Source organism: Lactuca virosa, chromosome 2, assembly GCF_052849685.1.
Source record: "Lactuca virosa cultivar CGN04683 chromosome 2, Lactuca_virosa_CGN04683_v6, whole genome shotgun sequence".
Taxonomy (NCBI): Eukaryota; Viridiplantae; Streptophyta; class Magnoliopsida; order Asterales; family Asteraceae; genus Lactuca; species Lactuca virosa.
The window spans coordinates 290,256,545-290,270,279 of record NC_136427.1 but is presented as its reverse complement, the minus strand read 5'-3'; the positions used below and the strand labels follow the sequence as shown (position 1 = coordinate 290,270,279).

At 37.9% G+C, this 13,735-nt stretch overlaps 2 protein-coding genes across 2 annotated transcripts; both read right to left on the bottom strand.

Moving 5' to 3' along the window:
- Positions 1-5,546: 5,546 nt before the first annotated feature.
- LOC145158636 (uncharacterized) lies at positions 5,547-6,307 on the bottom strand. The gene is made up of 2 exons (XM_079077502.1): positions 6,074-6,307; positions 5,547-6,005 (listed from the first exon to the last, which is right to left on the bottom strand). The coding sequence occupies exons 1-2, from the start codon at positions 6,305-6,307 to the stop codon at positions 5,547-5,549; spliced, it is 693 nt and encodes a 230-aa protein (XP_078933628.1).
- Positions 6,308-6,935: 628 nt separating this feature from the next.
- Positions 6,936-8,540, bottom strand: LOC145158635 (uncharacterized). The gene is made up of 4 exons (XM_079077500.1): positions 8,507-8,540; positions 8,274-8,352; positions 7,348-8,159; positions 6,936-7,096 (listed from the first exon to the last, which is right to left on the bottom strand). The coding sequence occupies exons 1-4, from the start codon at positions 8,538-8,540 to the stop codon at positions 6,936-6,938; spliced, it is 1,086 nt and encodes a 361-aa protein (XP_078933626.1).
- Positions 8,541-13,735: the final 5,195 nt, after the last annotated feature.

The following is a 13,735-nucleotide window of genomic DNA, read 5'->3' as shown; positions in this document are numbered from 1 at the left end:
TGGAAACTACATGCTGCAAACTTAACCTTGCTTGCCTCGGGGCAAGCACAGATTTCGAACACTGATTCGATTTTCTCGAACCAGCGAGTCAGAGTAATGACACCTCCTGTGCCATCAAAAGTTTTGGGCTTTGCATTAGTAAAGTCTTTATATGAACACTCACGAGGATATCCAAGACCTTCGCCATGACCGGAAGTTAGAGTACCACTGTCTGCTCCACCATTACCCCTGAAGTTGATTTGTGCCATGGCAGCAGCCACAGCAGCAGCCACTGCTGCTTGAAAGATAGAAGCATCAAATTGTGGAGGGGGTGGTGGTGGTGGATTTGGTGGATTGTTGTTATTCTTTCTGTTAGACTTGCTGGGAGGCATCTTTCTCTAGAATAAATTAAGAGAAAAATGATGATAAGTACAATATCATGAGTCAGGTGAAATTTGACAAGACATATCTTGATTTCAATTGCATTAATTCCTGACTGTTATAGTGTTCTATTAAACGATAAAAGTTTACTAATATAAGTAAACCATCACTAATTTCATTTATAGCAAAACTTGTAATGAATTTGTATAGTTGAACATAATGGGTCTTTTTTAAGTCTGTAACCAAAATTTATGAAGTAAGATGTTTATGAAAATTTGTAATAACTCCTAAGGAAGTAAAATGTTTATCATTTTCATTGATATATTGTTTTATACATGAAGTTGGGAGAATTTGACCTGGATATAGGTGTATATTATATCAACAAAAAGGGAAATTTGACAGCATTACTACCTACGAGTAGTATATTCACTTAATCGTAGGGTGAAGTTTTTTTACATATAGTAAAAAGTAGTATATACATTCGATATCTTAATTTACATTAAAATAGAAAATAGAAGTAGTGTAAACACTACTTGCGGCGAGTACGACTCCTAAAACTGGGCTCAGCCACATGAGGTTCTGATTCCCTTAAACGCCTCTCCAGTGTAGTCTGACGCTCTTGGAGTGCTCTCATTTCGATTTGAACAGCAATCATTTCTCCATGGAGCATGTCTGTGTGGTGTCTGGTTTCATCGTGATCTCCGTCTAGACGATGAATATTTATGGCATTTTGTTGGGAGGCAGCTGTGACTTCTAGAATTCGGTTGATCGATATACGAGATTGATCAACCTGACGAGAAATACGACGCACTATAACAGGGAGGGCCCTGTCAGCCGATCCTCCATTACTGATGTCATAATAGTCTCTGTTCATACCAAATGGAGGGCAGTGTCCTTGTTGGTGGCTCCACCTGTGTAGTTCTTCACCCCATGTCGGGGTCGGACCATGAAAATGTTGTCTGGCTACCGGGTGTTTATAGTTGTATATCTTTTATGAATTGATATACTGAGTTCACTATAAAAAATGCTCTGATACCAATCTGTCACACCCCCAAACCGGAACGGCGGAAACGTTCGAGGGTAGATGACTTCATTTGTAGTATCACAACAATGCACAATAGTAATCAAAGTACAACATTCATTACATTGATAAAATATAACTTTACATTTGTGTTCAAATCATTGTACATTTGACACCAAAAAGTATAATTAAAAGACATAATTATATGAGACTCTGTCTTCCTCAAAACTTGTGGGTACCTGTTTATCGATTTCCTGAAAATACAAGTAGTTTTGAAAAGAGTGTCAACAATTAAGTTGGTGAGTTCATAAGCATGTTTGTAATAGAAATCTATTATTTATTCCTTTGAAAAATGCAAGTATGTTTTCCCCAGAAAATCCCATATTTTCTGTTGTATATGTATTTGTGTTCTGAAATAGTATGATATAGTTTTAAATTCCCATAAAACTATGAAAAGTAAGTTTTCTCTGTATTAGAATAGTATTCTGTAATAAAAACTCATGAAGTTATAAATATCTAAATTCACCTTTATAGTTTTATTTATATAAAACTATGTGAAGTTGTTTACTTATTCTTACACTAAACGCATTATTCAATACCAAATTGTGACTTATCATAACCATGCTTCATGACCTAAGCCTCGCCCGAAACACAACGTTCTTCAGGCGTCGAAATAGGGTACGACAGTTGTCACCACAGGTCTGCCGACCTAGCTGTTGCAAGCAGCTCTGGTGCGGGATTGTCAGTCCCGTATAGATCTATACACAAGTGTCACGCTCTCCCTCAAGGAGACTCTGGTTATAATTTTCAGGACTTTTGTTTTATATTTAAATAAGTACTTGAAGCGTGAGTCACAAACGCTATATTGATAATTACGTGTAGAATAATAAAAATATCTTTGTAAAAGATATTTTGTAAATATCTCATAAATTAGATTTAATATAATTTATATAGTTGTTTTCATAAGTTATTTCTGAATATAAAAAGAAATATGTAAGTTCCATCAACTGTATTGATAAGTATACATGACTCATAAACTATACCTATTATAGTTTATATGTTTGTTTTTATATGAAATCCTGAACTGGTAAAATAGTATATTTATTTTAGTAAAAATAACAATTGTAAACTATTTGAATCATTTTTGTTATTAATACAATATTTCCTCGTATTTTACTTGTATTTTCCCCATAAAACATTATAAAAATTGTGAAAATATAGGGGTATAAACTCACTTGATAGGTGGTGATTTGGGCAGCGTTTCGTTTCTTAGAAAAGAGTTTTCTTGATGAAATTGAGAGTTTTTGATGAAAAGTCGGCTTCACGCGGGCAGAGTTTCAGTTTGAAATTGAGGACTTCGGGGCTTTGGGGCTTGCTTCAGGTGGTAAAGAGGTTCTCGGGACATCGGAGGGTTTAGAAAGGCTTAAAGGAGTGTTTGAGTGGAGAGAGGATTTGAAAATTCTAAACAAAACCCGGAGGTCTCGCATCCTATTTATAGGAGGGGTCTGGCCCTCGGTACGCTGGGTGTACTACTGAAAACCTCAGTACGCTGGGCGTACGTCTTGTACGCGGGGCGTACTGGTTTGAGTCTTATCCGATCTTCGGACGTGGTGAGGCTACGAGGCACGCGTCGAGGCTAGTCCCATTATGATGGGTGTAATCTTTTCGTACGCAGGGCGTAATGGCTACCTGGCTTCGGACGTGTTGATTGAACGAGCTACGTGTCGCATACGAGTAAAGAGGCGATGTGGTCAATCCGAGGCCTAGCTTTCGAGTACGCTGGGCTTACTCATGTACGCGGGGCGTACTTCCTTTTATCAAACTTCAAAAATTCATATCTTTTGCATACGAACTCTATTTTTGACGTTCTTTATATCCACACGTAGGTGAGACCATGCTCTACAACTTTCGTTCAGACTTCTTACGCTAATTTTGACTTTATTTTTAAAGTTATATTTTTAACAGGCCGGGACAGGAAAAGTCCGTTAAAAATTCATAACTTCTTCATCCGACGTCCGTTTTTGTCTGTCTTTTTACCATTGAATTTCTTTTGATAAGGTCTCTGATTCTCATTTAGGTTGTTTTGGCCAAAAGTTGCTTGATCTAAATTTCAAGTTTCGGGTTGCGTACCGTTGTGTCGAAACTTAGAAAAATCATAACTTCTTCATACGCAGTCATATTTAGTCGTTCTTTTTATGGACACTCTCGGTTTAACGTATACTATAACTTTCATTTAGAAAGTTAAGGCTAAAAATCAATTTATTGAAAACTCACTTTTTACATTAAACAGTATTTTGCCGGTTTTGTCGTGGATTTTCGATAAGTCATAACTTCTTCGTTGTAACTCGGATTTGGGCGTTCTTTATATTTTTGGAATCCTTGACACGATCTCTACTAGTATATTCATCCCAAACAGGTTTATTTAACATTTCATTTTTGAGGGTCGATTATGTAAATGTACATAGTATACAAAAATTTATCTTTATTATTTTAAAAAGAACAACAAATTGATCTATACTATTACATTGATTCGAAATAGCGGGTTGTTACACCATCTCTCCCACATGAAATTCCTTTAGGGAAAGATTTAATGCAGCTAAACACACACTCAATCTCTGCTACAAGGGGAGGTTCAGAAAATATGGGGCTCAACATGGATGGGGCTGGTCTGAACGGGTGCTTATCCTCCGCAGCATTAATAGTATCACCATTGTATGGCACAACACCGGTGGAGCATAACACTTTCACTGCTGTGGTAAAATGCCAATCTTCTACCTAACGAAGGCACTACATAATGTTGGTGTTACTCGATGTTGTCTCCTTTGAAAGATGCATCCACCCTGTCCCATGGACCCCACCCCGAAACTGTCTAACATGTTTATAACTAATGTGTTGATACCATCATCTTCCCCCATGTAGCCAAGGACTTCAAGATAGAACTTTGTTGTAAGGATTTCCTATTTCCATACCTACATTCTTGTCTATTATTGAGCCTAAACACCTGCATCATACGAGGAATAAGTAACAGACTAATCCATGCATCAACAAAACCGGGTTGGGCAATCACCTTGTAAAGAAATGTTGTTAATGCCTTGAGATGGTGTTACATCAAGTTGAAGGTTGAAATTTCACATAAGAAAACTGCCATGCCGTACACCCACTGTCCATATGAAATTGTGGTCCAACATTTACTGGTAGATGAAAGATTTGACTCAAAGAAACAAGATGTCTTGAAATTGGAGGGTGGGGCCTTAGCTTTTAACTTCTTATGCATTTTTTCAAACTTGGAGATAATATAACAGAAGACGTAGTATTTGTAGTTATTTTATAGACGGACCTTTACTTTTATTTTCTTATTTTTTTACTGTATCAGTGAAACGTCTTCCAGGTATATATTAGAATTGAAGTCGTTACAATCCAACAGGTTAATACTTGTCAACTAATTAAAGACTTCACTTAAGGTAAGTAGACTTTTCAAGTCAAGTAACACATAAACTTACATCGATAAATAGATTATAGATTAACAAATAAGTTAAGATATGCAACCTAATATCATATTATATATGTTAATAATATGTTGTATACAAACTAATATTAAGGGTGGTGGGTGTGTGGGAGAGATGATATTTTGTTATGATTTTATAAATCATGGCTAAAATAAAAAAGAGGTGGAGGGCATTTTTGTCTTTTTAATCAAACATACCCTTAACCAAAGAATGTCAGTAGAATGCATAATTTAATGGAATTCATTTGATTTTGTCAACCAAACACAATTAGTTCTATCACACAAGGTTATCGATAGCGATAGCGAGGAAATAGCAACAACCCACCTATATGCTACGTAGCGATAGCGATGAAATAGCGACAGTTATTTCATGTTTTGTGATTTCTTATAAAATTAAACACTATATTTACCTGCACCTATTCAACAATTAAAAATAACACATAGAACTAACAAGTACCAGTTCTATTAAGCTAACATTAAGTTCCAAAAGTTTTTTACCACAAAAGATTGGTTAGTTTTAGACTCTAAAGTCTAAAATTAAGTTCTAATACCACAAAAGAATGGTTATTTTTAGACTCTAAAGTCTAAAAGTATGTTTCAATACCACAAAAGAGAGTGTTATGATTCTAAAAGTCTAAACTCTAAAATACCACTAATCGACTAATCGTTATCCTCATCCTCCTCAAATACGAGTTCATCTTCCCCCTCTATTTCAACAAACTCCTTATAAACCCCAACATCATTTTCCTCTTCAGGTTCATCTACCAAATGGGGTTGTCTAGCTCTAGCTCTACCTTGTGAGCTCGACTTTGCAACCCCAACAGCCCCTTGCATCCCCCCTTGCATCCCACCTTGCCTCCCACCTGGTGTTATTGTTCTTCTAGTTAGATGAATAGGCTCATCTACCCCCCATAGCCTCTGCCACAACATCCCAAACACGAGACCATCATCATCACTCGCCAACCACTCGAACGGGTCATGTATGTGCGAGTCTTCCAAGATGATCGGGTCGATCATATCCCGCATATCATACCTCCTCCTTAATGCTCGATTATATTTGATGTAAACTAAGTCATTTAGTTTTTGTCGTTCAAGACGGTTTCTTTTTTTCGAATGGATCTACAAAAATAAAATTAAACCATTAGTAAATAGTGCAAAGGATATTAATCTTAAAAAAATGAACTTACATGTTCAAAAACACTCCAGTTACGCTCACACCCTGATGAACTACAAGTAAGACTCAACACCTTCACATCAAAGTTCTTAAGTATTGGTGCTGATGATCCATATTGCATCCACCATTTCGTTGGTGCAAGCGTTGTTCTTAATTTAACAGCCATATGTTGCGCAAATAACTCTTCTGCACCAGTATATATAGAGAGCTCTTGGTGAATCTTGGTCTCGTCTTCTTCTGATGACATCTTATGTATGCATGCCATCAAGCCCTTAATTACTTCACTATCTTCTTTCACTCATGGGTTATTGTAAAAAATACTCGGATTCAGATAGTGACCAGCCGCATGCAAATCTTGGTGAAGTTGAAAATTCCACCTGTCATCAATGATTTTGAAGAAAGCTTTGTATTTGTTAAATTTGTTGTTGAATGAGTATTCAATCTGCTCCTTTGCCCTATCCATGGCTTCATAAATTTACCCCATAGCCGGCTTTCTTTCACTATCTACCAATCGAAGCACCGCTAGTAATGGTTCACCAACTTTGACAGCAATGTCAATGTTAATCCAAAAACTAGGTGAAAAAATAGTTGCAACACATTGAGTTCCTCCCTCCTCCCCTTTGAACCTGCTTTTGTTCCACGCTTCAGACGTGAACAGCTTCTTCAAACTTGCCTTATGACTCCTAAAGCAATTCAGAGTTAAGAGGGCGGTTGCAAATCGGGTCTTTGTGGGCCTAATCATATCTCTTTGACCCGTAAAGTCTCTCAACATATTCAAGAGCAATGTACGGTTGTAAATGTAAGTGTTAACCGCAATTGCTTTGTCTAGTGTCTTCTTAAGATGAGTCACTTTGAAGATGTCTTCAAGCATGAGGTCAATGCAATGCGCAGCACACGGAGTCTAATAGATGTGAATATTTTGCTTCCACCATTTTCCCAGCCAAAACATTGTTGGCAGTATTATCTGTTACAATTTGAACCACATGATCGGGGCCAGTTTCTTTGATGAAGTGGTCAAACAACTTAAACAAATTCTCTCATGTTCAAACAACAACAAAAATAGTCAATAACATTCAATACAAGAGTGAATAACAGTCAAAAATAGTAAAGAACATAAACAGCCAATGTTAGAACATACTAGTAAAGTACATAACAGTCGATAACATATTAATCTTTCATGGTACATAACATAAACAACATAGAATAATGAATATAAACATAAGTAAAGTACATAACATAAACAACATAGAACATAAACATAAGTAAAAAAACAAGAACAATGAATACCTGTATGAGAATAGAAAGATGCATCTACAGATTCTAGAAACATACTTCCTCGTGGAGTATTCACTAAGAAGTTGATTAGTGCTCTTCCTTTCCGGTCCCTCCAACCATCAGCCATCAAAGAACACCCGATTGCCTTCTTCTCGGTCTCATTAAGTATCAAAAGTTTCTTTGTGTGCTCCTTCTCTAGCTTCAACAGGGGAACACGTACCTCATGGTAGCTAGGGGGTTTCATACCGGGACCATGTATAGTAATGGCTTCAAGTGCGGGCCCTAAACTATCATACTTCACCGCGTTGAATGCAAGACCTGCATCATACATCCAAAGAGCGAACTTCTGAACCGCTTCACCTCTTAGTTTTTTGTGAAGTTGGATATGTTCGGGGGTTCCCACCAAGTACCCCTTCTTCTTCCCTGTTTCATTGGATGGCCTGAAATAAGTATCCAAAGCGCCTTTTACTTTCTTGTGGTGTAGGGTTGACTTGGAGGACGAAATAGCCCTCTTGCCTAACGAGAAAGGAACCTCACCAGCTTCTTCTTCATCTTCATCATTTATATCCACCACATCATCATCAAAGAGAGGAATGCGATTCCTTTCAACTTTGTCTTGTTTTTGTTTCTCAAAAATGTTTTTAAAAAGTTTCCTAACATCTAGTGGAGCTCTAAGACATTTACAAACTGAAGTGGAATCACCAGCAAGGTGATGTTTATGTCTTGTAATCCCACCTTTGGCAACATTTGGACAATAATTCCACAACACCCAGTTTGTATTTCCTTCAACTCTTTTGCCGTGTTTCCAGCCAATATCATCCTCTCTTGAATTGATCAGAAGATAGTAGCCAATATCATAAGAATCACATAATCAAAGATCATACAGTAGAATTCAAAGAATCTCAGAATTTAGAAGCAAGAAAGAAGCCAAAGATTACCTTTTTTGAAGTTGAAGTCTTGCAGAATTGATCAAAAGATAGAAGTTAAAAGCTGAAATTAGAAGAAATGAGTTAAAGCCTGAAACCGAGAAGTTAGAAAAAAAAACAGAGCAATTTAAAAGTCTTACCTTTCTGAAGTTGAACAATCGAGATCGATTCTGGAATAGTTGGAGTCGTCTGGGGAGAAGGGGAGATGTGTTGTTGTCGCTACTGTCGCAGAAGTGAGAAATAACCCGCCAAAATCGATTTTGGTGATTTTGGCGCCATCGTACAATCTTAGTCGATTAGAGGGGAAGACACAAAATTAATTGTACGATTCCCCGCCTAAACCTATTCCGAGCCTAATTGCTACGTTTCTTACCGATTTAAACAAAAAAAAATCAATTTTGCCGGATCGCTACACACGCTATTTCATCGCTACAGGCATGGTAGCGACCCATCACAGCTACGCTACGCTATTCGCTATAGCGAGGGTAGCGATCGCTATTAACAACCCTGCTATCACATTAAGGAAGGTCAAGAGGTGTGGAATGGATGATGACTAATACTGTCCACATACAAAACTAAAGATGGCATCATGGGCTATGATCTTTGATTCGCAAGTTCCGTACAACTAATCAAGAAAAGAACATAAACCTTCCTTCACCAACCATAAAAATAAGCAACAAATGGAATAAATGTCATCATTACATGCTCTAATTAGTAAATCTAAACCTACAAAAAGCATATTGTTAGATGACTGCATCAGGAAACAACGATGTTGAACAAAATAAGAAGACGATAAGCAAAAAGTAACTGGGAGAACGCAACATAGGGAATTTGTGGACGGCCATGCTAGTCGAAGTGGGGGAGTAGCATAGAGCTTGATTGTACAACACCAAATCTCTAAATCACACACAAAGATTGTCGTACTTTCAGATTGTAGGCGCCTACCATCCATTCTTCATTCCAAAATTAACATATATATATTATAATATTAACCACCGTCCATTCTCATTTCCAAATTCACACTTATATTACTATTCATAGTCAAACTATGAATAGTAAATGATAAGTTACGGAAATAACCCCTGAACTATTTGCCACTTGCTAATTTTGGAGGTAACTTTTCCACAATCTCCACCTTGACATCAAAATTAAGCAAGTCATGCTTTACGATTAGTCAAAACCTATAGCTCATCAAACTCTAAAACTTCCATAAGAACCTGCAATTTTATATAGAGAAAAAATTGTTTCCGAAAAAATAAATAATACTTCCTCCACCTACGAGCCTTCAGGCTCAACTGCGATCAGAAACACCCACAACAATTGGTATCAGAGCATCCGGGTTGTGATATTAGCTCGTTGGGATCATTTTATCAAGTAATTAATCATGACTTCGGTAAAATACGATATTCCACTACTGGATCGTAACACACGATTTCCGTTGTGGCAAGTAAAGATGAGAGACATTCTCATTCAGATGGATTTACACAAGGCGCTTTTGGGTTTCAATAAGATGCCTGATACATGGACCGAAGAAGAAAAGGAGATGAAAGATCTGAAGGCTTTATCCCATATTCGTTTGCACTTGTCAAACGATGTTTTGCAAGATGTTCTAAAAGAAACGTCAGCGGCTTCTTTATGGCTAAAGTTGGAGCAACTGTTGATGACCAAGAGCTTACCAAACAAGTTGCATTTGAAGCAACGATTGTTCAATCTCAAGATGATTGAAGGAGGCTCTTTAACTGAACATATATCCACATTTAAAGAGTTAGTAAATAACTTAGAGAATATGGATGTTCAGTATGAAGATGAAGACTTGGCTCTATTCTTACTATCGTCGTTGCCAGAATCCTATAGCCATTTTCGTGATACTATTATCTATAGCCGTGACACTCTAGTTTTAGATGAAGTCTATACAGCTTTGGATTCCAAAGAGAAGATGAAGCATATTACTGGTGGTGGTTCAAGTGATGCTAAAGCCGAAGGTTTGAATGCCAGAGGAAGAACAACAGAGAGAAGTAAAACTTCTCAATCTTCTAACAGAACCAGATCCAAGTCAAAAGGCAAACGAAAGTTTTGCAACTATTGTCACAAGAAGGGACATGTGCTTGAAGAATGCTTCAAGTTGAAGAATAAAGAAAAAGAGAAGACGGCAGCAAATGGTAAACAAGCTAGCACTTCGGGTGAAGCCGATGTAGCTGAGGTCGAAGGTATTGGAGAAATTTTGACAGTTTATTCAGATAAACTGGATTCCACTGGTGATTGGATACTCGACTCTGGTTGTACTTTTCATATGTGTCACAACAAAAGTTGGTTTTACACATTTGAAAAGGTTAACCAGGGCTATGTGTTGATGGGTAACAATACTACATGTCCAGTTCTTGGACATGGTTCAGTCAGGATCCATATGTTTGACGGAGTTATTCGAACCATGGGGAATGTTAGATATGTTCCTGACCTCAGAAGAAACTTGTTATCTCTCAGTTCCTTTGACAAAAAGGGATACGAGTTTGCTGGTAAAGGTGGAGTTCTCAGGGTATTTAAAGACGGTTCCGACAAACTAAGAGCCAAACGAAAAACATCAGATCTTTACTTTCTTGACGGGCAAACAATTTCGAGTGATGCTGCTGTTGTTTCAAAGTCTCTTTCTTATCCACATCAGTCCCGTCTTTGGCACCTTCGACTCGGCCATATGAGTTTTCAAGGCATGTCAGAATTGAGTCGAAGAGGTTTACTTGGTCAACAAAAGATTGTTGATTTGGATTTCTGTGAAGACTGTGTATATGGCAAGGCAAAACGAGTGAGGTTTGCAAGTGGCATCCATACAACGAAAGGACCACTTGATTATGTTCACTCGGATTTGTGGGGACCGGCTCGAGTTGCTTCAAAAGGTGGAGCTATTTATATGCTCACTATTATTGATGATTTCTCCAGGAAGGTGTGGTCTTTCTTCTTAAAACATAAAGGAGACGTTTTCTATACCTTCAGAAATTGGAAAGTTCAGGTTGAAAAGCAATCAGGTCTGGTGGTAAAGTATCTTCGTACGGATAATGGACTTGAGTTTTGCTCAGAAGAGTTTAATGTCTATTGTCAAAAGGAAGGCATTACTCGACATCGCACAGTAGTCCATTCACCTCAACAAAATGGTGTAGCTAAAAGGATGAATCGCACCATTATGGAGAAGGTCCGGTGTATGCTTTCTAATTCCAAATTGCCAAAGTTTTTTTGGGCGGAGGCTGCTTCGACTGCTTGCTATGTTATCAACCGATCACCGTCACGAGCAATCGAGAAGAAAACTCCGTTTGAATTATGGTCCGGTAAACCTGCAAATTATTCAGATTTAAAACCATTCGGATGTCCAGCGTATGCACGAGTTGACAATGGGAAGCTAGAACCAAGAGCAATCCAATGAGTTTTTCTTGGGTACAATCAAGGTGTAAAGGGTTACAAGTTATGGAGCTTTGATTTGAAGAAAATTATCATCTCAAGAGATGTTACTTTTGATGAGTCTGCTATGATTCAACCAGTTGCTGACTCTTCTAAAAGAACAGATGCATCAGATGTATCATCCGAAGCAAATAAAGAGTATGCTCAAATGGAGGTGGAGCTTCCTACTTCACCTACCACTAATCAGAGTACAAATCAGCATCAAGATTCTTCTTCGTCGGATGAGCATGTTGTTGGTGAAGATTCAACACCTTCACAACCACAAGCTACTACTCCAAGCATTGCAAGAGATAGACCGAGAAGACAGATTATTCCTCCGAAGAGGTATGCTGAATCTGATTTGGTTGCCTATGCTTTTATTGTTGCTGATAATATTGAGTACGCAACGGAGCCTGCGAATTATGACGAGGCTATCAAATCTGAAGACTCAAATGATTGGATGCTCGCTATGCAAAATGAGATGGAATCCTTGCAGCGAAACAGTACTTGGAATTTAGTTCCTATTCTGAAAAGGAAGAGACCAGTTAAATGCAAGTGGGTCTATAAGCTCAAGGAACCTGTCAACCTAAATGATAAACCAAGATACAAAGCTCGGTTAGTAGCTAAAGGCTACAGTCAGATTCCTGGTATTGATTACACTGACATTTATTCCCCAGTTGTCAAACATACTTCCATTCGTGTATTGTTAGGGTTGGTTGCTTCTAACGATTTTGAGTTAGAACAACTTGATGTCACTACAGCTTTCCTAAATGGTGAGCTTGAGGAAGAGATTTTTATGCAACAACCTGAAGGTTTTGTAGTTCCTGGAAAGGAGAACTACGTATGCAAGTTGAACAAATCTCTTTATGGCCTCAAGCAGTCTCCTAGACAATGGTACAAGAGGTTCGATTCTTTCATGACCAGTCACAAATTCAGCAGGTGCACCTATGATAGCTGCGTTTATTTCAAGAAAGGTGACAATGGTTCAAAGATCTACTTACTCTTGTACGTGGATGACATGTTGATTGCAGCAAAAGATATGAAGGAGATTCAGAAGTTAAAAGACCAGTTGAAAGCTGAATTTGAAATGAAGGACTTAGGAGCTGCCAAAAAGATTTTAGGTATGGAAATTATTCGTGACAGGAAGTCTAGGATCTTGCATCTTTCTCAGAAAAGTTATATTGAGAAAGTCCTAAGACGCTTCAATATGCACGAAGCAAAGTCTGTCAACACACCTTTTGCAGCTCATTTCAAGCTATCATCCGCTTTGAGTCCTACTAATGAGACTGATATGGCTTACATGGCACGTGTTCCATACTCTAGTGCTGTTGGATCTTTAATGTATGCTATGATCTGCACACGCCCTGATTTGGCTTATGCTGTTAGCATGGTTAGTAGATACATGGCGAACCCGGGGAAAGAACACTGGAAAGCAGTATAGTGGATTTTTCGTTATTTACGAGGTACGTCTTCCATGTGTTTACGTTTTGGCAAATCTAACACTGGGGTGTTCGGATATGTTGATTCAGATTATGGAAAAGATTTGGATAAACGAAGATCAATTACAGGGTATGTGTTTACACTAAATGGTTGTGCTGTTAGTTGGAAAGCCCAGTTACAGTCTACAGTTTCCCTGTCTTCTACCGAGGCAGAGTACATGGCGATTACAGAAGCAGTTAAGGAAGATATCTGGTTGAAGGGGTTATTCGGAGAACTCGATGATAGAATAAAGGTGACCATAGTTTTCTGTGACAACCAGAGTGCTATCTTCTTGAGTAAAGATCAAATGTTTCATGACCGAACAAAGCATATTGATATTCGTTATCATTTTGTGCGGGATATCATTGAAAAAGGTGATTGTGTTGTGGACAAGATTCATACAGATTATAATCCCGCTGATATGTTCACTAAAAGTCTTCCTATAGCCAAGTTCAAATTATGTTTGGACATGGTGGGTGTTTCTGATCGCAGTTGAGCCTGAAGGCTCGTAGGTGGAGGAAGTATTATTTATTTTTTCGGAAACAATTTTTTCTCTATATAAAATTGCAGGT

Coding starts and splice junctions, on each gene's coding strand:
- LOC145158635 (XM_079077500.1), bottom strand. CDS start 8,540: ATGGCGCCAAAATCACCAAAATCGATTTTGGCGG. Junction 8,353..8,506: donor ACCAAAATCGATTTTGGCGG/GTTATTTCTCAC, acceptor TCTCGGTTTCAG/GCTTTAACTCATTTCTTCTA. Junction 8,160..8,273: donor AGACTTCAACTTCAAAAAAG/GTAATCTTTGGC, acceptor GATCAATTCAAG/AGAGGATGATATTGGCTGGA.
- LOC145158636 (XM_079077502.1), bottom strand. CDS start 6,307: ATGTCATCAGAAGAAGACGAGACCAAGATTCACCAAGAGCTCTCTATA. Junction 6,006..6,073: donor ACTGGAGTGTTTTTGAACAT/GTAAGTTCATTT, acceptor TTATTTTTGTAG/ATCCATTCGAAAAAAAGAAA.